Source organism: Rhinatrema bivittatum, chromosome 2 (assembly GCF_901001135.1).
Source record: "Rhinatrema bivittatum chromosome 2, aRhiBiv1.1, whole genome shotgun sequence".
In the NCBI taxonomy this organism is placed as follows: domain Eukaryota; kingdom Metazoa; phylum Chordata; class Amphibia; order Gymnophiona; family Rhinatrematidae; genus Rhinatrema; species Rhinatrema bivittatum.
In genome coordinates, this window is record NC_042616.1 from 752,392,814 (window position 1) to 752,413,934 (window position 21,121).

The 21,121-nt window shown below is 45.7% G+C and overlaps 1 protein-coding gene across 1 annotated transcript in view; it reads right to left on the reverse strand.

Annotated features, from left to right (window-relative positions):
- The window catches only part of EXT1 (exostosin glycosyltransferase 1), a 331,833-nt gene that overhangs the window by 24,100 nt on the left and 286,612 nt on the right, over nucleotides 1-21,121 (reverse strand). Inside the window, exon 4 of the mRNA XM_029591929.1 lies at nucleotides 13,661-13,780. Coding sequence (XP_029447789.1) covers nucleotides 13,661-13,780 — 120 coding nt within the window. The remainder of the gene's footprint in view (nucleotides 1-13,660; nucleotides 13,781-21,121) is intronic.

Here is a 21,121-nt window from a genome sequence, read left to right on the forward strand (position 1 = left end):
AGGAATTCCCAGCACAGTCCCTTTAAAAATCATAGCCATATGTTACCAGGAAAATGTTAAAATCTTACCTGCAAAGTCAAAATGTGCCTCTAAATACAAACAAACAATCAGAAGCAAATGAACACATAGGGTAACCCTGTTCCTGAACCACTGCTTCCATGCATAGACGCTTTGAACAAGGAAAGCTAACTGATTCTGCTTCTAGAACTAAGCTGCCCACAGCTGTAGATAAGCTGTTAACCACTTCAGCTCAGACCTCCAGAAGAGTAGCCTGTACCTTTCTCACTCCTGTTTCTAAATCTTTCCCTAGTAAACAAAGCTCTGAGATTAGGACCACTCCAGTTGCACAGAATCCTTTCCAGTCTTCAGTAGTCACTACAGATGCAGTTTTCTCTTCAGGAAAATCCAGTGCCTCAATACGGTCCCTCAATCCAGTCATTATGCAGGATGAAAACACCATTAATGCCTTCTGCACATTTTATCATCTTTCCAGCCTGAGGGAATAGTAAGTTCTGCCATTCTTAGCTATGCCTTTGCTTCAGGAGGAGCCCACTCCATCCACTCCACTCCAGAGGAGCTCTTGTGAGGAGCTCCATTCTTGACAACTCATTCTAGGAGGAGCCTGATACCACCCCACTCCTTGAGGGGCCTGTTCCATTTAGTGTGACACTGTTTCAGCCAGTCTGTGCCAGAGTGATATGTTCCAGCCAGTCTGCGCTCGAGAGACGCGGACCCAGCCACCCATCGCTCAAGAGACGCGGGTCCAGCCACCCAGCGCCCGAAAAACACGGGCCCAGCCACCCAGCCCCGGAGGGGCTCTGAGCCAACAGTCCAGCCTCAGAGAGAACCAATAGTCCAAGCCCTGATGGACCTTGAACCCGCCACCCAGTCAGAGAGATGCCAGCACAGCCACTCAAATCCAGAGGGTTTCTGGTTCAGTACTTAAGCACTCTAGAGACATTAACTTAGTGCGTCAGTGCCAGAGGGGCTCGGCCTAATGATTCAATGCCAGAGAAACCTTGTTTTGGTGCCTCGGCACTCCGGTGAATCTGACTTAGTGCTTCAGTGCTCCAGAGAATCTAACTCAACGCTTTGTGCTAACACTGCTCTGGTTCATGACTCTGGTTTCTCACTTGCGTTCCACGTGCCTTGGTCTCCCTTCAAATCCTGGACTCTACCAACTGCAACTCCACAAAACCTAGCGCCTACTGGTTGCAACCCCCATGAGGAGGGGGTCTTAAACTGGGAGGGAGGGGTACTGTCACAGTTTCAACTGCTATGCAGTCTCAACATGCCAAGATTCTATCTGTTATGCAGTCTCCCCACTGTGCAGACTTCCTTCCACCAAGGGTCCTTAGCGAGCCTCGCTCACAGCCAGTTACCTTCTCATTGTCACACCACGCCTCAGTCTTACTTAACCTATCCTGCTCAAAACATAAGAACATAAGAAAATGCCATACTGGGTCAGACCAAGGGTCCATCAAGCCCAGCATCCTGCTTCCAACAGTGGCCAATCCAGGCCACAAGAACGCGGCAAGTACCCAAAAACCAAGTCCATTCCATGTAACCATTGCTAATGGCAGTGGCTATTCTCTAAGTGAACTTAATAGCAGGTAATGGACTTCTCCTCCAAGAACTTATCCAATCCTTTTTTAAACACAGCTATACTAACTGCACTAACCACATTCTCTGGCAACAAATTCCAGAGTTTAATTGTGCATTGAGTAAAAAAGAACTTTCTCCGATTAGTTTTAAATGTGCCCCATGCTAACTTCATGGAGTGCCCCCTAGTCTTTCTACTATCCGAAAGAGTAAATAACCGATTCACATCTACCCGCTCTAGACCTCTCATGATTTTAAACACCTCTATCATATCCCCCCTCAGTCGTCTCTTCTCCAAGCTGAAAAGTCCTAACCTCTTTAGTCTTTCCTCATAGGGGAGTTGTTCCATTCCCCTTATCATTTTGGTAGCCCTTCTCTGTACCTTCTCCATCGCAATTATATCTTTTTTGAGATGCGGCGACCAGAATTGTACACAGTATTCAAGGTGCGGTCTCACCATGGAGCGATACAGAGGCATTATGACATTTTCCGTTGTATTCATCATTCCTTTTCTAATAATTCCCAACATTCTGTTTGCTTTTTTGACTGCCGCAGCACACTGCACCGACGATTTCAATGTGTTATCCACTATGACACCTAGATCTCTTTCTTGGGTTGTAGCACCTAATATGGAACCCAACATTGTGTAATTATAGCATGGGTTATTTTTCCCTATATGCATCACCTTGCACTTATCCACATTAAATTTCATCTGCCATTTGGATGCCCAATTTTCCAGTCTCACAAGGACTTCCTGCAATTTATCACAATCTGCTTGTGATTTAACTACTCTGAACAATTTTGTGTCATCTGCAAATTTGATTATCTCACTCGTCGTATTTCTTTCCAGATCATTTATAAATATATTGAACAGTAAGGGTCCCAATACAGATCCCTGAGGCACTCCACTGTCCACTCCCTTCCACTGAGAAAATTGCCCATTTAATCCTACTCTCTGTTTCCTGTCTTTTAGCCAGTTTGCAATCCACGAAAGGACATCGCCACCTATCCCATGACTTTTTACTTTTCCTAGAAGCTCTCATGAGGAACTTTGTCAAACGCCTTCTGAAAATCCAAGTATACTATATCTACCGGTTCACCTTTATCCACATGTTTATTAACTCCTTCAAAAAAGTGAAGCAGATTTGTGAGGCAAGACTTGCCCTGGGTAAAGCCATGCTGACTTTGTTCCATTAAACCTTGTCTTTCTATATGTTCTGTGATTTTGATGTTTAGAACACTTTCCACTATTTTTCCTGGCACTGAAGTCAGGCTAACCGGTCTGTAGTTTCCCGGATCGCCCCTGGAGCCCTTTTTAAATATTGGGGTTACATTTGCTATCCTCCAGTCTTCAGGTACAATGGATGATTTTAATGATAAGTTACAAATTTTTACTAATAGGTCTGAAATTTCATTTTTTAGTTCCTTCAGAACTCTGGGGTGTATACCATCCGGTCCAGGTGATTTACTACTCTTCAGTTTGTCAATCAGGCCTACCACAACTTCTAGGTTCACCGTGATTTGATTCAGTCCATCTGAATCATTACTCATGAAAACCTTCTCCATTACGGGTACCTCCCCAACATCCTCTTCAGTAAACACCGAAGCAAAGAAATCATTTAATCTTTCTGCGATGGCCTTATCTTCTCTAAGTGCCCCTTTAACCCCTCGATCATCTAACGGTCCAACTGACTCCCTCACAGGCTTTCTGCTTCGGATATATTTTAAAAAGTTTTTACTGTGAGTTTTTGCCTCTACAGCCAACTTCTTTTCAAATTCTCTCTTAGCCTGTCTTATCAATGTCTTACATTTAACTTGCCAATGTTTATGCTTTATCCTATTTTCTTCTGTTGGATCCTTCTTCCAATTTTCGAATGAAGATCTTTTGGCTAAAATAGCTTCTTTCACCTCCCCTTTTAACCATGCCGGTAATCGTTTTGCCTTCTTTCCACCTTCATTGAGTCACCTCAGCTCTCTGACCTGGCCACTCATACCTCATTATTCTTGCCTAGCCTTGTGGCCTATCCAGGCCTTCTGCCCTATGGCTGTTCATCTTGCTCTATGGCCTCTCTTGGCTTCTTGCCTTGCTCTGGGCCCTTCCAGGACTTCTGATCTTGCTCTGCAGCCTCTCAGGTTTCGCTGCCTTACCTTATGGCCTCTGGGTCTGCTAGGTTCTCCTAGCCAGCCTTGTACCCTTTTGGGCTTCCCTGTTTATTGTTGCCTGTTCTGTCTAGTCCAGCCCTTGTCTGTCCTGTCCTTGCTCTGTCTTGCGCCAACCAGATTAGTTCCTTGTCTGTTTCCCAGTCCTTGCCCTTGTCCCTGGTTTAGCCCTGTCTGTATCTAGCCATTCCTGCCTTCAGTCCCTGGTTTTAGCCCCCAGCCTGTGCTCCTTATTTAAACTCCCAGTACCTGTATCCTACCTGTGCCTGATCTCTGCTCCCAGTCTGCACAGATGCTCACAGTCCTTGTCTGCACCATGATGTTCTGCTGGAGACAAGTCCTATCGGCCCCCAGAACTCAAAAGGTTTAACTGCAGGGGAAGGGGTTGGTTAGGCAGAAGACCAGCCCTGTGGTCCTGATCTGCTTCTGCAGGGGTGCTCCCTGACTCCAGCTCGCTGTCCTGTGACTCGCTGGCTCAGCCTCACTTCAAGGCTTCAGATTTGCTGGTATCCTCCTCAAAGCTTCCATCTTCTAAGCCTGGTATTGCTGAGCCCCTCAAGAGACATCCAATTACTGCTATAACAGTTGGAGGTGTCATGGTCCACAACCAGGTAGTCATAACATGCATGAAAGTCTGTGATGGACATCCGGCACCCATAAATGCAGGTAGTAAAATGGCTGACTGCAGGCTTCTTAGCCTTGGCATTCTCTAAAGAAACATCACTTTTTTTTTGTTGTTGGTTAAAACTGAAAATTTTAGTAGAACTCAAAGACAGCGGCGAAAAACGAAAAAAGAGCAATGAGTCAATATTGAAAATAAGTAAGAGACTGGGACACGTCTGCAGAGTAGTTTGGATGAAGAAGGCCTTCGGGGCTCATGAGGTAGCGTGCAGGAACTCCCGCGCATTCTCAAGTCTTTATGGAGCTCTGACAGTTGGGTCTGTGTAGGCACCATTGGATGATGTCACCTATATGCTTTGGCTAATTCATGCCTGCTTGTTAACAGAGAAATACCGTATTTTTCGCTCCATAATTTACTACAACCCCCCACCCTCCAAGACCTGCCAAAAGTCCCTGGTGGTTCAGCGGGGGTCCAGGAGCGGTCCGAGAGCGATCTCCTGGGCTTGGGCCAGCGGCTGCCGGTACTCAAAATGGCGCCGACGGCCCTTTGCCCTTACTATGTCACAGGGGCTACCGCTGCCATTGGTCAGCCCCAGTGACATAGTAAGGATAAAGGGCCGTGGCGCCATTTTGATTACTGGCAGCCGACGGCCCAAGCCCAGGAGATCGCTCCTGGACCGCTCCTGGACGCCCGATGGACCATCAGGGACTTTTGGCAGGTCTTGGGGGGGGGGGTCAGGAGGGTGGGGGGGTTGTAGTAAATTAAGTTGGCAGGTTTTGGGGGAGTCAGGAGGGTGGGGGGGGGTGTTTGTTAGATTTTTAGTTTTTTTTTTATATTCGCTCCATAAGACGCACATACATTTTCCCCCCACTTTTGGGGGGAAAAAAGTGCGTCTTACGGAGTGAAAAATACGGTATATCAACCATTATGGAAAAGATAACTCTCACAGCCTGAAAAGAGATCACAACCCTAACCCATATGATACATCAGCTGTGTTAAATCAATAGATTCCTTCCAAACCGCTATCACATGTCTATCCCCACCCCTTTTTGTCCAAGCCAGACATATAGTAGAATTCCCAGCAGATGCTGTTTCTTGACTGGCAAGAAACAGTATAAACAATGCTGTCGTTTCCTTTTTATTGTGCCTTTAAATCCCCCCATTGGAGGTCTATTATGGGTGATAGCATTTGAAATGTTATGTTTCTTCTAAAATGTGTATTTGATTTACCCAGTGTAACTTAATGTCAAGTCTGTTTTTCTTCTTGGCTTAAATTTGAAATTAATAGAGAGATTTAAAAAGAAACTGCATAATAGTCAAACTGGCAGTGAGAAATCACATTAAATAATTTTCTTATAAAGGCAGGTTTTAACATGGCTCCTAATATAATTTGTTTCCCAGCGTGCTTCCCTGGAGAGTGCGTTCCAACACTGGGGAACAAACAGCCGATGTAAACATCTCTCTCTTGATTTGGTCAATCAAATTTCTTCTAATATTTCTTTTAACGAAGGTATCTCCAATAAGGCATCATTTGAAGAGCTGAGAATGGTTGGTTACTACCACTACTGTATATTAACCTTTTTGTTTTTCACATGCTTGCACGATAATGCCACAGAAAACCATTTACGATGGCACAGGAGTGCAAACAGGGTGCTGAGTCATGGGTACCAGGCAGCGGCAGATTCCCGATGAAGACCGGCCTGGGGATTCGCCGCCCAGGCGATACCACGTGGGCTGCCGAGTGCGGCTCTGTCGTGGCCTCGCTCGGCAGACCACGTGACTAGCGCGACCGGCCCACCGGGGGATGCCCGATCCCCCGATAGGCCAATCCGCCCCTGGTACCAGGAAACTCTAGATTTCTTTCCTGACTTTTATATGGTAGAACTAGGACATCAATTAAATTACTTTTTTAAAGAACACTCTTTTTCAAGGTTTTCTTTTCCCCCCCCCCCCCCCCAGGTATTTATGTGGCTACCCCATTACTCTATGCAAAGCTGGGCTACTAGTTCAATTCTGCTGCCCTGGCATACCGACATGACTGCCCCTCGTCTTTGTTTCAGTATTTCCACATGTGCAATTATTGTAGAAAGAGAATAGATATCTACTGCTACAAATTGCTAATTGTAGTCAGCTAGCAATGGAGCTAGGCCAAGTCGGTCCTCAAGAGCCAAAAACCAGTCAGGTTTTCAGGACGTCCACATGAGGTATATACGCATGCATTGCTTCCACTGTATGCAACTATATCTCCTGTATATTCTCCGTGGATGTCCTGAAAACCTGACTGGCTATGGGGTCAGCAGGACAGGTTTTAGAACCAGTTTGCTAACTGAGGTTAGTTAGTGCTGGAGTTGGGAATGAGGGGGGCTCAGGGGTGGCCTCAACTGGAAGAGCTGAAGCGACTGAGGCCAATTTCAGCACGAGCTGCCTAACGTCCCTGATCTTCTATGGTCAGGTCACCATTAGGGTTCATGCAAACTCCATAAAGATAACCGTACTACTGTGAACCTAGGCAAATGCATGAGCATGCCCAGGAAGCCACCTTAAAGACAAACAGGCCGATGCAATATCGGTGCGTGTTAAATGGGCACTCATGACTGAGCGTCTGCTCTCTTAGCATGTGCCGATCCACCTATCCAGGGCGCCCGATTTAATATTTAAATGGGCTGCTGCAATTTTATGAGCATCCTCTTTTCCCAACCTGTGCACAGCCAAGGGTAAGGAAAATGGAAGCTTGTTAATTGAGCTTCCGTTTCCCTAACCTGACCGCTGGCGACACTATTTTTTTGTTTGTTTGGGGGTTTTTTTTGGTTCTCCTTTTTCGGTTCCTCGTCACGACATTAAGTTGGAGAAGCTACCGAAAAGCAGTATTTTCTGCTTCTTTGTAAACCTTTGGGGCTCCTCAAGAATTAACGCCTGCTCCGGGGCAGGCATTCATTTTTGAGAGTAAAAATGTGCGCATTGGGTGCACTTTTTTTTTTTTTTTTTTGCATCGGGGGTAATAGCTAACCAACATGCATTTACATGTGATCAGCGCTGTTAGCTTCGTGCTGGTTTGGATGCGCATTTTGGGCGCGCTAATCCCCTTTCGAGTGTCCAAAAAAGACATGTCCAAGCACCTGTATAACAGTGCGCTCGGCTCAGCACAGTACATTATATTGCAACGGCCTGAAAGAGGTCAATATGTGGTGGGCTGGCGAGCAGGAAAGTTAACAGGGTAACTTTACCCAGCTCTTCGGTGGAACTCAGCCAGGTACTTATTCTGCTGAAAACGCCCAGCAAAGGTTACCTAGGGTAACTTTAGGGCAAGCTATTTTTCTAAGCAGACTTAGCAGGCTAACATTAGCCGGGTTGTGTGGCATGTTCAGCGCTCATCAGCTGTAACTGGATACAGCCATTGGAATGCCTCCATCATCACCTTTTTCTATCGGCTAAATCTTGTGCTGGTAATGAGTTACCCAGACTGAAGTTAGCTGGGGCATGGGGGAGTGTGGCCTGGAATTTTGAAATTTTGGTTTTTTTGTCTGGTTGACTGCACAAGTTACCTGGACAAAGCCTTTGAATATCATCCTCAAAATGTTTGTGTTTTTAAACTATTTTAGCTGAGCGCATAATAAATGGAGTACATACATTTGCAATGTGCTGCATATTCTAAAGTTAATTTTGTACACAAATTACACCAATTTTCACAGCAAACTTGCACAAGTACATTCCCTTTGAAAATTAGCCCCCATATTAATGGGCGCAGGGATCATTTCAGCAAAGATTTTCATGCGTACTTTTCAAAATCGAAAAGCGTGTGTGTGCAAATCCAAACCCCGCCCAGACTCTGCCCCCTGGAACGCCGCTCCACCATGCAGAGAAATTTCCGTGCATCTGGGGGGGGGGGGGGGGGGGTATGCACGTGATATTATGTATGTAATAGGTGGGCTATATTCCAAAATTCTGGGGGTCCCTTTGAAAATGACCCTCCCTATGAATATTTTCGGTACACAAATCCCCCACATTTTACATCAATTAGACATGCAACCGGATGGCATACTGTTGTCACTTAACTATTAACATCTGGTGTTATAGAACAGCCCCGGCGGGTTATTTTTCTTTCATGCACGCTCAGTGCCGCTCCATATGGTTATATTTCAATGTTCTTTTGACATTTACCAGTAGAATGCTTATGCATCGCAAAATACATCCATGCAACATTACTTTCCCACTGCTGGTATGCAAATGAGAAGTTTAGCAGAAGAGGCAGTGCCCTGTCAACCTGCTCTAGCCTTATAGTCATGGGGAGAGACAGTCTTCACAGCGATTTAAGTGAATAAATGCCTTTTCATGTGCATTTGGGGCCAATGCAATAAAACGAACGCAAAAAAAAAAAAAAAGGTAAAACGTAAGGCGCTAGTTCAAAAGCCGCTTAGTGAGCCAAGCAAAAAGGTTCAGGATGCTCGTGGGGGGGGGGGAAAAAAAACATGACAGAAATAGCTTTGAAGAGGGCATGGTATAAGTACAGAGAATCCTTAGATGCAGAAGAATTAGCAGCTGGGTCTTTCTGGCAGGCTGAGGTGTGTATGGGTTTGGGTCTCGATTTTCCTCTTCAGGAAATCTCTGCTCTTTTCACTTCCTTTCCTTATATAAATACTCTTAGCAGAGGTTTTTGTTCTTTTGCCTTTTCCCCTTTCTGTTGTCCTCTACCCTTAATCCTCCCTCTCCGGACAGCATTGCCCAGGTGGCTGTAGAAACCTCCAATGATCCAAGGGCTGTCTGATCCCAGCCATGCTGCCCACACCGCTTGACGGCCAGCAGGAGCCATCATGGTAGCTGCAACCATCCTCTCTCCCTCCGGGAGGGGGACCTGAAGCCGGATTCCTGCATAGCAGTGGCCCAAGCCTGCAGCCTCGGCTATGGGGCCAGCCCCAAAAGGGAGTCTAGTAAGGAAATGACGCTGAGGAGGAAAAGTCGTTTCTAGTAGGGTCATAAACTATTAACATGGAAATTAAGCTTAGCTGGAGGACGCCAGCTGGCATCTGTTAGCATGTGGGCTCCCTGCAGCACTCTCGCCACCGGTTCTCAGAACTGATCCCTGCTGGGCTGAAGCAACGCACCACCAGCCCGAGTCCACAAGCAGGAGCCTTTTGTGTCCCCCGATCTTCCTTCCCCACCCCCCGCCCCGTCACCTCCGAGTCAATATTTGAAGAGTAAAGTCCCGACATGGCACCACACTTCACTCCATGCAAAGCTGTTTAATTGGCGATGAGGGCAGGAGGAAGCAGAGTTTGTTCCCATCCCCACATAAAAATGGTGAGGGGTAAACCCTCCTGCGGACCTTTGTCCCGTTCATTTAAACATTCTTTGCATTGCGCCTGTCTATTTTGCAATAACATTAACTCAAGTGAGTTAACACAGAATTCATGCACATTAAAGGCTTCTGTTAAGTAGCACAGGCCAAGCCATTAATGCACTTCAGCAAACATTTCTCTATGCGCTCATGAAACAATTTAAGAAGGGGGACACCTTAATCCCAGGGGGGAGCCCCCTCTAGCACATCCCGGACTAATAATTAAAATCCCAAGCATCTCCCCCATTGACAAATTAAGAAGCCTTCAAAAAGACCTGGGACCTCTTATGCAAGTTAAAATGTATCTACCAGAGCTCTAAGCAGACTCGGTTACTCTATTCTCCACCACAAAACTATTTATATTCACCTCAGAAGCATCTTTCCTTGTATTCTATTACCAACTGCACCTTGCACTGTTATTTTCTCACCTCCATGTTTAGCCAGCTATTGGACACAGACGCCCTATTACACGTGAATTAACACATCGGAATTATTTATCAGCCAACCTACTAGCTTGGAGCAAGGGGCTCCCCTCACCGTTTTAGCTAAACATCCAAGGACGGTAATGCCTTGTTCACATATAACAGTGGATGGCACACTGCATATACTTAATGCAAATGAAAAGAGTTGTGTATGCAAAATGAATGACTAGCACGAAAACACAGTTTAGCCTAAAATATAGTTTATGCAAATGCCACATCACTGCTTTTGAAAGTTTTTGAAGCTGCACGGTGCTAATTGAGGAAATTACCTTAGGTCTGGCACCTATCTGTTATCTCAGTGAAGATGGTGTTTTACTTCTGACGTGCTCTGTGAGCTCGCCCGGCTGACCCACCGAGTCAGCCCTAACACCCAACCCTCCCCGCCTGATGTGTTAATTCATGTGTAAAGAAATTTGAAAAATGTCCGTACCTGCGACCAAGCACCCTTCGCAGTGCAAAGCCTTTTACATCTGGATCATGTTGCCCCTGAATATTTAAACATTTTTAGGAATGTTTACCCATAACAGGCGCTAACCCAATCCAATGCTTAGGAAGACTGTAGCAAAGCTCCTTCTGCCGGAGCAGAATATTTCACCGCAGCCACCTACAACCTCAAGCCAAGATGAAAGGAGAAGCTGTTTGGAAACAGACATAGTCCTTCCTCCCTGTCTACCATCCCCATCTTAGAGGAAGATTAAAAGGGGTACAGTAACAATTAAAGGGGCAAAAGGGTTTATTGAAGAGGAGGATCAGGAGAGAGCAGATAGTTTAAACAGAAGGAAAGGGGGCTGTGGCGTGAACACATTACCGTTTAGTGACGCGGAACTGGCGCATCGCAGAAGGAGCTAAAAGAAAGCGGAGACTTTACCCCCTCACACCTCTGTTCAACTTATCACTGGAAAGAGAAAAGACTCCAAGATACGGGGAGGGGGGAACAGATATAGTACTACCCCCTCCCCCCCTCCAAAGGCGAGAACAAAGAAGAAGCCGAAAACTACAGCCCTGCTAGTTTGGCATTTGTGTTGGGCAACGTTCTGCAAACCCTAATGAAGGATGGAATAGTTACCGGAGCCGGTGGGTTACAAGATCAGCCTAACTTGAATGATTTCCTTGACGTAACCAGAGTAGTAGATCGGCGGAGAAGGGGGGGGGGGTAACAATATTTCAGGAATATTCCACATGGAAGTCTGCTAAGCAAGCTAAGAGTTGGGGGGGAAAAACCCCCAATTACAAACTGGGTGAGAAGTTGGTTGAGAAACAGCGCTCAGAGAGCGAGAGCAAATGAGATCCATCTGCTAAAAGGAAAACGATCAGGGATGGGTGCTAGGCCCTGTCCTCTTCAGGGTCTTTACATGAAACCGTGCAGAAGAGCTGGCAAGGAAAATCATATGAAAATCTGCAACAGAGCGGACATACTGGGGGGGAGGGGAGATAGATGAGACGCCAATTTTCAAAGAGAAAGCCCGCGCATATTTGTGTTTTGAAACTTGCCCTATACAACTAAAGTACCTGCGGACATCGCCATTTGCAATGGAAACAACATGGATGGGTCTGAAAATGCAATCTCCGCACGTGACTTCCCTCCTTGAAGAATTTTTAGCCGCACCAAGGGAGGGCAATGTTCAGGCTAGTTGCACGCAGTTAAAGCTACCCTCAGAGATTTAAGGAGCTAAAGATGGGGGGAAAAAAAGGGGAGACCTGATACATGCAAGTACCTAGCAAGCTTCGGTAATGTACGAGAAGGTGGCATTTCCCCACAGAATGAAAAGTTAAAGGCCAAAAGGTCATTGCATAAAACTGAAGGGAGGAAAGCTGAAAAGGCAAAAGAGAGAGAATGATTTTTTTTCCCACCAAGGGAGGTGGGCACCTGGAACAGACGAGCCACCACAGTGGCAGAATGAAAGTATGCATGGGACAGCGAGGGAGGGGGACCACAGATAATCTGTGGCAGCACAGAAGGCAAGGGTCCACATCGGCTCACATCTCTATGTTTCGAAGAGGCAGAAAGGGAGCCTTATCAAATCGTTTGCTGCAGTGTGAAAATTATTCCGGTTCTGTCCCGTTGGTTTTCCCAGTCTGAATTCCGAGACACTTTCACCAAAACATCTGCCCCCTCTCATCTCCTATCAGCTGGGGGTTGAATTACACAATCCCCTTGCTGTTTGGCCTGATATTTTTCAATAGGTCATGCGTGATGATGGGAACTAGGAGTATGCACATACAGGCCCGATGCAATACGCGCGTCCATGGCCGATGCAAAACGGGGGTTAGCGCATCTAAAACGCACGTCCAATCGAGTGCGTAGCTAATAGCGCTCATCACATGTAAAGTATATGTAGATGAGGCTATTAGCTAATCCCAGCCATGCAAACAATTTCTCACACAGCCAACGCGCCCTTGCAATGCGACAAATTCTACGCCAGTCCGGGGTGCATTGTAAAAACCCAAAATTCCTGCTTTCTGTGGCCCCTCTTACCAGTATCGTCGCGATACTAATTAGGAAGGACCAATGAAAGCAGGAATCATTTAAAAGAAAACCAGTCAAGAAAAAGAATAATTTCTGGGCGCCCAATACACACCCACAATACACACAGTCCAGGCCGTGTAAATTGTGGTTGTATATTGTGCCAGTAGCGGGAGAAACCAGATGCTCGTACTGAGCGTTTGTTTCCTAACCTGCTGGCAGTCACCTTCCCTGGGTGCCTGCTGCCGAGGTGGCGCTAGGGACGCACAATTTCCCCTAGCGCCTCCTTTTCACTGCGGCAGCTCATTTTAACATAGAAACGAGCGCCCGGGAGAGGTGGATCGGTGGGCGTTAGGAGAGTGGGCTGCTCAATCGGGAGCGCCAGGTTTTGCGTGCGCCGAAACTGCATCAGCCTGGTAGAACTTCATTTATCTGTACTGCACTGCATGATCTCTGGGCTAGAAAATGTTCAGCCTTTCTAAACCACAACGGCGGGGGCAGAGTTCCCAGAGGCCGACAAGCTTGCCCGTGCCACGGGGAGCGTCTCTCACCACACCTCCTGAATTCTGTGCACCAGAAACTCGCCCCCACCTCTAGGAACCCTACATCAGTATCCCTAAATGTCAGAGACTGCTCACAAGGTGTGACCTTTCCCTGCGTCAGCCAGCTGCCTGCTTCAGGACACCTCCGTTTTTTTTCCCACCTGGCACCCAACAAGGAGGAAAACATTTCCTTAGAAAAAAAAAAAAAGCAGAATTTGCCTGCAGGTTTATTTATTTAGTTTATTTTCTTCTATTTATCAACTGCTCCATGCAAAAGACTCAAGGCGATGAACAAATCTCAACAAAACCTAAATGCACAGATAAACAGACAAAACACAAGAAACGAAGGTCAGGCAAAGGGCAGAGTGCGCCCTGCGAGGCAGGAAGGTAGAGCAAGAAAGAGAGAGAGGGAAGGGCCGTTCTCTGAGCAATGTCAACAGGACGGCTGATACTCACCTCTAGTGTAGTCAATACAATCTTCTCAACCGAAGAAAAATAAGCCTCCCACAAGAACTGTGTCTGCTGTCTAAGTGCTAGGATTTTATCCTGATGGATAGACCTGATTGTAGAAGGAATCTGTAAGACAAGGTTGAGACAATCAGCTCCTGCACAAAACAATGTAACTTGATCAGATCAGTACACATGCACCGCTGGGAATCCCAGCTTCTGGACCACTGCAGCTCAGTGGCTTTTCTGCTTGCTTTACTAGGTAAGAACAGGAAAACATGGAATAGGTTACTGTCACGTGATAAATAAATCTCACTGTTGGAAAGTGACAGATGGAAACCTCTCTTGACCTTGCCAATTTGAGAGTGGGCTTTGAGGACACTGTATCGATTAGTGGTCAATCAAATAATAAACAAACAACCATCTCTGAGGTTTAATAACAGCTTATTGCACGGGGTAGGGACCAGCTCTGTTTTTTTGTGCTTGTTTGAAGGTCTCTCGAGCTGGCAGCAGATAAAGTAGCACAGTGGAAAGCAGTCAGACTTGAAGATGCGGATTCAAGACCCAACTCTGCCCCTCACCATGTAACACTCAGCAAGCCACAAAGACTTCCAGCTCACCTCCCGCCACACATATATAATCAGTGAGGATCCATGAAATACAACCTAGTAAATGACAGCAGATAAGGACCATTTGGGTCCACCCAGTCTGTCCAGTTGCCCCTACCTACTTGTTCAAGCTAAGAATATCTCCCAGCTGTCAGCCATACACGCCTGTCCACAGCAGATGATCGCTCCTTCTGCTTTCCAACATATTGAATGTTGCAAAAGAATTATGTAAAAGGGTCTGTGACTGCAGGCAAAATAACTCTCCGAAGAAGGAATGGAAAGTCATCAAATTTGGCATGCAGGAAGAAAGTGGGAATATCTCAGATGAGTCTGAAAATCAGAAACACTAGATACCCTACTTTTGGAGAATACATTCCCATTGCTTTCTATGGGAGGCAGTTAGAAGCTGCTGCGTTCCAAAAGATCTCCTTCCCCCAGCAGTTTGGCCCAGAGCAAGAAAAAGCAGAGAGAGAGAGAGAAGGGAAAAAAAACGAGGAACCCATACGTCCCCATGCCACACACATACACCCTCCACACCCACATAAATACACCCCAACACCCGCCACACCATACACACACCCGCCACACGCTATGCTCCAAACATCCCTCACACCCCTGAAGCACCCACTCCTGCATACAACCTCCATATATCACTCCGGCCACTGTGCAACTCGGCTAGTTAGCTGGTTAAACTTATCCAGCTAACTTAAGCTACAGATTCAGAGGCGTGGACTTGCCACTGACTTTATTTATTTATTTATTTATTTATTTAAAGGCTTTTATATATCGGCGTTCATGTACTGGTACATATCACGTCGGTTTACATAGAACCAAAGTTGGAAATTACATCAAACAATTTTATATTTAGTTACCTTAAAGTTTATCCAGCTCACTTTAGGACAGGTCTAGAGACTAACCAGAGCTGGTCTGTTTTTATCAGAGTTAACCGGATAATTTATCTGGGCTAATTCAGCTCCTCCCAGTTACACTCCCTGACTTATCTAGCCAAATTTAGCCAGATAACTGGTAAATACGTCCGGATATAGACCTCATAGTGCCTCACACCACTGAATCCATCACTACAATCGTTTTGTCATATCACTAAAATTGTGTTTGATAAAAAAAACCCCCAAAACAATTGGTTTACTCTGGGAGGGAACAAAATGCTTTGTGGTGACGTGTCCCCCCCCCCCATATACAAACACCCTCTTCCCTGCTCCCCCTCTCCCCCACACACAGATTTTTTTCTTTTCTTTTTAGTCACGACACCAAGGTTTGGCCATCTTGCAACAGATGGGCAAAAGATCATACTGAGGCATAGCAAGTATTCAAATGTAATATAAGAACCTCATCACCCCCTCCTGCAAATCTATGGGTGCAAAGCCTTGCCTCTGTACGCTTCCCTTCTTCTTGCCCTTAACTGAAGAATGCAGGCATGTCAGTCTCTGGAAACCTTTCACCTTGGGAATCATTCACAAAATCTGTCATCGCTGGTGGAACCTCCTTAACTTGCCTTACACTCAACCAACAAATTGCTGCTGAAGCCCTGGAAGTCAGTTTGGCAGGCTGTGCTGCAAGAAGAAAATCTACTGTGCGGAGTCAGAGCCAGGGCTCTCCGAGCCCAGCATCCCGTCTCTTAACAGGGACCAGTCCAGATCACAAGCGCTTGAGAAATCCCCAAAATCCTAGATCTGTTTCTCGTTGCTCACTCCCAGGGATAAGCGGTGGCTTTCCCAGGTCTGACCTGGCTAATCGCCGTTTATGGACTTTTCCCTCCAGGAACCTGTCCAGACTCTTTTAGACGCTGCTCTGCTGGCCACCTGGACCATGTCCCTCTGGCAACAGAGTCTGCAGCTCGACGGCGCAATGCAATCCGTGTTAAATTCGGCAGTGAAGCACCGCAACCTGTGATGAAACGCTTCCAAATTTCCTGCACCCTTTGGTGAACCTTGGGTGAAAAGCCCTTGGTGGTGAATCTGTTCTTTCTACTGAACAATTTGCCATATTCAAATGAAGGCCAAATTCCCTTTAATGGCACAGTGTTTGCCACTTAAGCATGGTGGACAGCCTGCACGCAAGGGTCTTTCTATTCCCTGCCGGGGTGGCTGTCCAGAGGCGCTCGGACACCTTTAAATGGTCAGCACTGATTACAGGAAGCCTGCAACATGTGATGCCTGACGTATTTGGATCAGTTTCTGCCCGGACCACGGTGCTCCCTGCTGAGTTGCTGGTGGTGCAAGTCAAGGTTGTTCTGTGATACAGCTGTGCACCCTGCAACTCTACGGAGTAAGAAAAAAAAAAAGTCAAACCCGAAGATGCACTAATGATTTGCTCTCCATTGCTTGCCAGAAAATGCACAGAGACTGGGGAGGGCAGGAAAAAAACAAAAGAATCAAACCAGGAGTAGATGAATGATTAGAAATGGATAATTGCTATATTTTTTTTAAAGAAAGGGTAATTTAGAGAAAGCAATGATTATAAAGTGAAGAGCCACAATACAAAAAAAAACCCAAAACAAAACAGTGTAGGCAGGGTGGATTGGTGATAGATACAAGGCAGGCAGCATGCAAATATTACATAGATATATATTTTGAAAACAAAACTAGCCAAACCATCAGAGCCATTTTGAAACAGGAAATTAAAAAGCATACGGCATCATTTCCCCAAGCAGACACGCGGGTTCCCAGTCAGCTCTTTAGAAACACTGTTAATGATGGTACAGGAGAAGCTTATTTTGGAAGCAGCTGTGCTGAAACCAAACTGGTTATTCCGGGGAAGCTTGGAGGAGAGCAAAACGTAATTAGAAGAAATCCATTCGCAAAAAAGGCAAACTCTCCAGGAGAGAGGGGGTGCCAGCATGGCCATTTGGCTAGGGCCTACAATGTTCAAGGGGCCTAACTTTGTTGGGCAAAATTTAACAAAAAAGCTAAATATATCTATTTCTAACATGTATAAATAAAAATTTCAATTGTAATTGAAGAATTTGCTAACAAAAAAGCTCGTAAAGCCTTCTTAAATAAATAAAAATTATTTGGGAAATTTAGAAAAGTACCACATCAGAACCTTACATAGGGGCCTACTTTTCTTAGCTGGCACGCGCCTAAGTCCTGCTCTCTCTGGCCCTGAAGGCAAGCACTTGCCATCTCTCTCTCACAATTAAAAAATGAGAGCCCTCTGCTCCTGCCTGCTTTTGTCTGACATCTACAGGACTGCTCTGTAGGAGGCCCTTTTTAACATTTCGTCTGCCTGATTTTCCTTCTTGATTTTTTAAAATTGTGGTATGCCTGTTCTTAAAAATGTCGGCAACAAGACAAAACACCAGCCGTACTGAGAGATAAAGACAAGTTAATAACTGGCAGTGGCAGTTCATGGACACATTCGTCAGTGCAGGCTAGAAAATGTTGTGGCTGCGTCGAAGTTCTATATATTTATAGTAATTGATTTGGATAAAATGGCATTTCTATTTTTTTTTTTTTTTTATATATATTTGCACTTTTGGCCCTGCAGTTATCTCCTGCTCCTTCGGGATTCGAGCTCAGTTAAGAATCGGGCATTGGAATCAGGAGCCTTCACTTGCAGCAGACCCCCCCACGGATTCTGATCCTGGTTTCGTCTCTTTCCCTGGACATCGCTGCGGTGATGGTTCTCGGTTGGAAGCTGCAGGCACCGGCTCCTTCCGGGAACCCGGCGCACATGCACCCGGTGTCCATACAGTAGGTGTCACTATTGAACAATGGCAAGGGCTACCTCCTGCCCCCCTGGGCTTTGAACCCTGCCTCCGCAGCATCCCAAGCCAGGGCCGGGAATCCAACCCAGGTCATCTTCACGAGAGTGAACGGCGCTGCTTCTGAAGCCACCAGGGAAAGCCCCCAGAAGGCAATTTTTAAGGACTCTTTTTCAACACTTTAATATGTCCCTTTCAAAAAGAACGTTTCTTTCTTTTGGTCTGCTTTCTTCACGATTTCCGTCCTTCCTCCTTCCTGCGTTGCACGCACACAGAGCAATTTCCAGGCCTCTTGCTGGGGGTTTCTGATGTTCTCCACCAGCAACGCGCCTCGCTCCCCTCCGCTGCATACAGCGTCAATGAGCTTGCTCATTCGTGACGTTTGTAGGGCCTGCGGGCAGCAGTAGATATTAACAGGACCTCGCCCAAAGACATGAGCGCACGTAGGCAAGATGAGGAGCTGTGTCTAGAAGAAAACTGCATATTTCAAAATACAGATGCACCAGGAGAAGAACATTTCTGGCCTAACTCGTGCTCCAGGTCCTGGAGATAAATCACAGGGATTATAATTTCACCCCTTTTACGTATACTTGAACTAGATATCGCAAACTACACAGAAAGCGAAAAGGGGGCAAAATGTGTTCGTTTATATTTGTTTTGCTGTTTTTATAAGTTGCCCTGACTGCAGCATCCTACATTGAAAACAGTGCAAAAAAAGAAAAGCACGCTAGAAAGCTACACAGGACGGGATTAATGTGAAGGAGGCCAAAGAATTAATAACCGGGAGAGGCGAAGCAGGAAAGATAGGTTTTCAGTTTAGGTCAGAAGACAGACTGGGGAAAAAAAATGTACCCGCTGGATTAATCAAGGGACTGAAATGATCACCTTTTTTAAATGGCTGGGGCAGATATTTAAGCGCTGCTGTAGTACAGTTATTCAGGTTTGGCAGCAGGGCCAGATTTAAGATTACAGCACTCATGCACAGAGGACAGGGGGGCTAGATTTAGGTATAGGAGGGTCTTTTCTGAAAGGCAGGACGGCTGCCGTGCGGCGGATGCTTCTTGCTGGAGTGCTGCTGTTCTGCTGCAGCCATATGAGGATTATATTCAGGATCTGTAGAATGTGAAAGGAGTTGTGCCTTTGGAACAGCAGGCAGACGAGTTGTTAGTGTAATCCAAGGAGATCTAGGTCTAAGCACATCCTCCAAAAGGGGCCTTTGTTAGTATATATTTTTTTTTAATTTGGGCATGCCTAACCCTGTTCTGGCCATTAAAGATATTGCATCAGAGATAAAGCGTTCATCTGTTTTCACACCCTGCCTTCTCTATTAGTGACTTTCACACCTAAAGACTTGCAAACCTAAATTTGAGTATAACGGATATGGGGGTGGAAGGGTTAAGTGATTTGCTCAAGGGCACATGGTAAATAAGTGGTCAAATCTGAACTCAGATCTGCAGCTTCCACAGTTCTATGCAACACTGCCAGCCCACTACTAAAAGTTGATGACTACCCTGGTCACGCATGCTCTCTCTGTACAACATTTCCTCTCAGTTTGGAAGGATGAAAAAATTAGTAAAGAAAGGATGAATAAACTTTATATATTTATTTATTTATTTATTTTTGTTGGCTTGCGGTGTCCAAATATGAGCAACAGACTCAGACTCAGGGCATAACCCCTGCCCTTCTTGGGGGGGGAGGAATCTTTGATTCCTGCTTTAACCATTTGGGAAATGTTCCCTCAGCATGGGAGGAAGACTTGGTAGGCAGCTGCCCACAACTCCAGACTCCTTCCAGACATCCAAGCTGTGTATTTGCGCCATGATATATGCACAAGTGGGAACACTTCTTAGCCAACTAAGTTGCTTATTCCTAACAGATATGTAGGTAACAAGTGATGTATGTATGGAAAACATATTTATGGCTTCTACCTTCATTTATCTGGTACATTTTTCTCTTTTATTTTTCCATATTTATAGATTTTTTTTTTTTTTTACTCAAAATAATCTGGCTCAAAATGTTCATAACATAAGAGAAAAGTGGTCTTTCACATTTGTTTTCACTTAATTTTATATTGGTATATTTTACATTCTTTGTTTTCTGTTTGCAAGCTGTGGACCTGCCTACTCGCCCTTCAGCCGCACTGCTGCATATAGAGCAGGCCTGCCCCCCGCTACCACTCCCTACCCCCAGGAGTATTTTGTACAAACACAGATAAAACTGAATCTTCAATTATGTCAGTATATATCCCTAAACATGGGAAACTAAAACTATATCTAAATAAATGTATGAGGCACTGCACCAAACATCAAATAACTCGGGGACCTGAGACATGTCTGAGTCCAGATGAAGGATGATCTTTAGTATCTTAATGCAAATGTTTTCCTACTAGTTTCTTGCTTTTCACTTCAAGGGTTTGCAATACTACGCCATGATATATATCTGACTCTTATGAGTTGAGTTGCCACAAGATCAGAATAATCAATCACACAATGGAGGAGGTGATAATTCCTTGATATGAGTCATTAGTGAGGCCTCATCTGTGTTCACTTCTGAAGGCTGTACTTCTAAAAGGATATAGAGAATAAGGAGCAGTCCCAGGAACAGCTATCATAAGAAGTTGCCATAGTGGGTCAGACAGAGAGTCGATCAAGACCTGCATCCTGTTTCCAACACTGACCAATCCAGGTTACAAGTACCTGGCAAGTACCCAAACATTAAACAGATCCCTTGATTCTAAGGCAATGTCTATTCCCTAACAGGCCGATACAGTAAGGAGCGGTAGGAAGAGCTGCGTTAGTGCCGGGCGCACCCGAGGTTGCCGCACGCACAGTCCGGCTCACCTACCGCTCGATACTGTATGTAAATAGCTTGCAAATGCAAGCTGCGTACAAGAAGCGTCCGTGAAGCGTTAGGCCCGCGCAACCCATTTTACTGTATAGAGTGCAATACAGTATCCTGGGTGCGCTGGCCTAACGCTTCACGGACACGCTGGTATCTGTCATTTCAAATGTCATTTCAAATAACAGGTACCAGGAAGTGGATGGTTCTCCTACGCTCGGGATTGCCAGTCCTCTCTCCCCTCCTCCCGAAGCAAGTGTGAGAGGACAATGCATCACCTTGAGAGGAGGTATTTGCTAC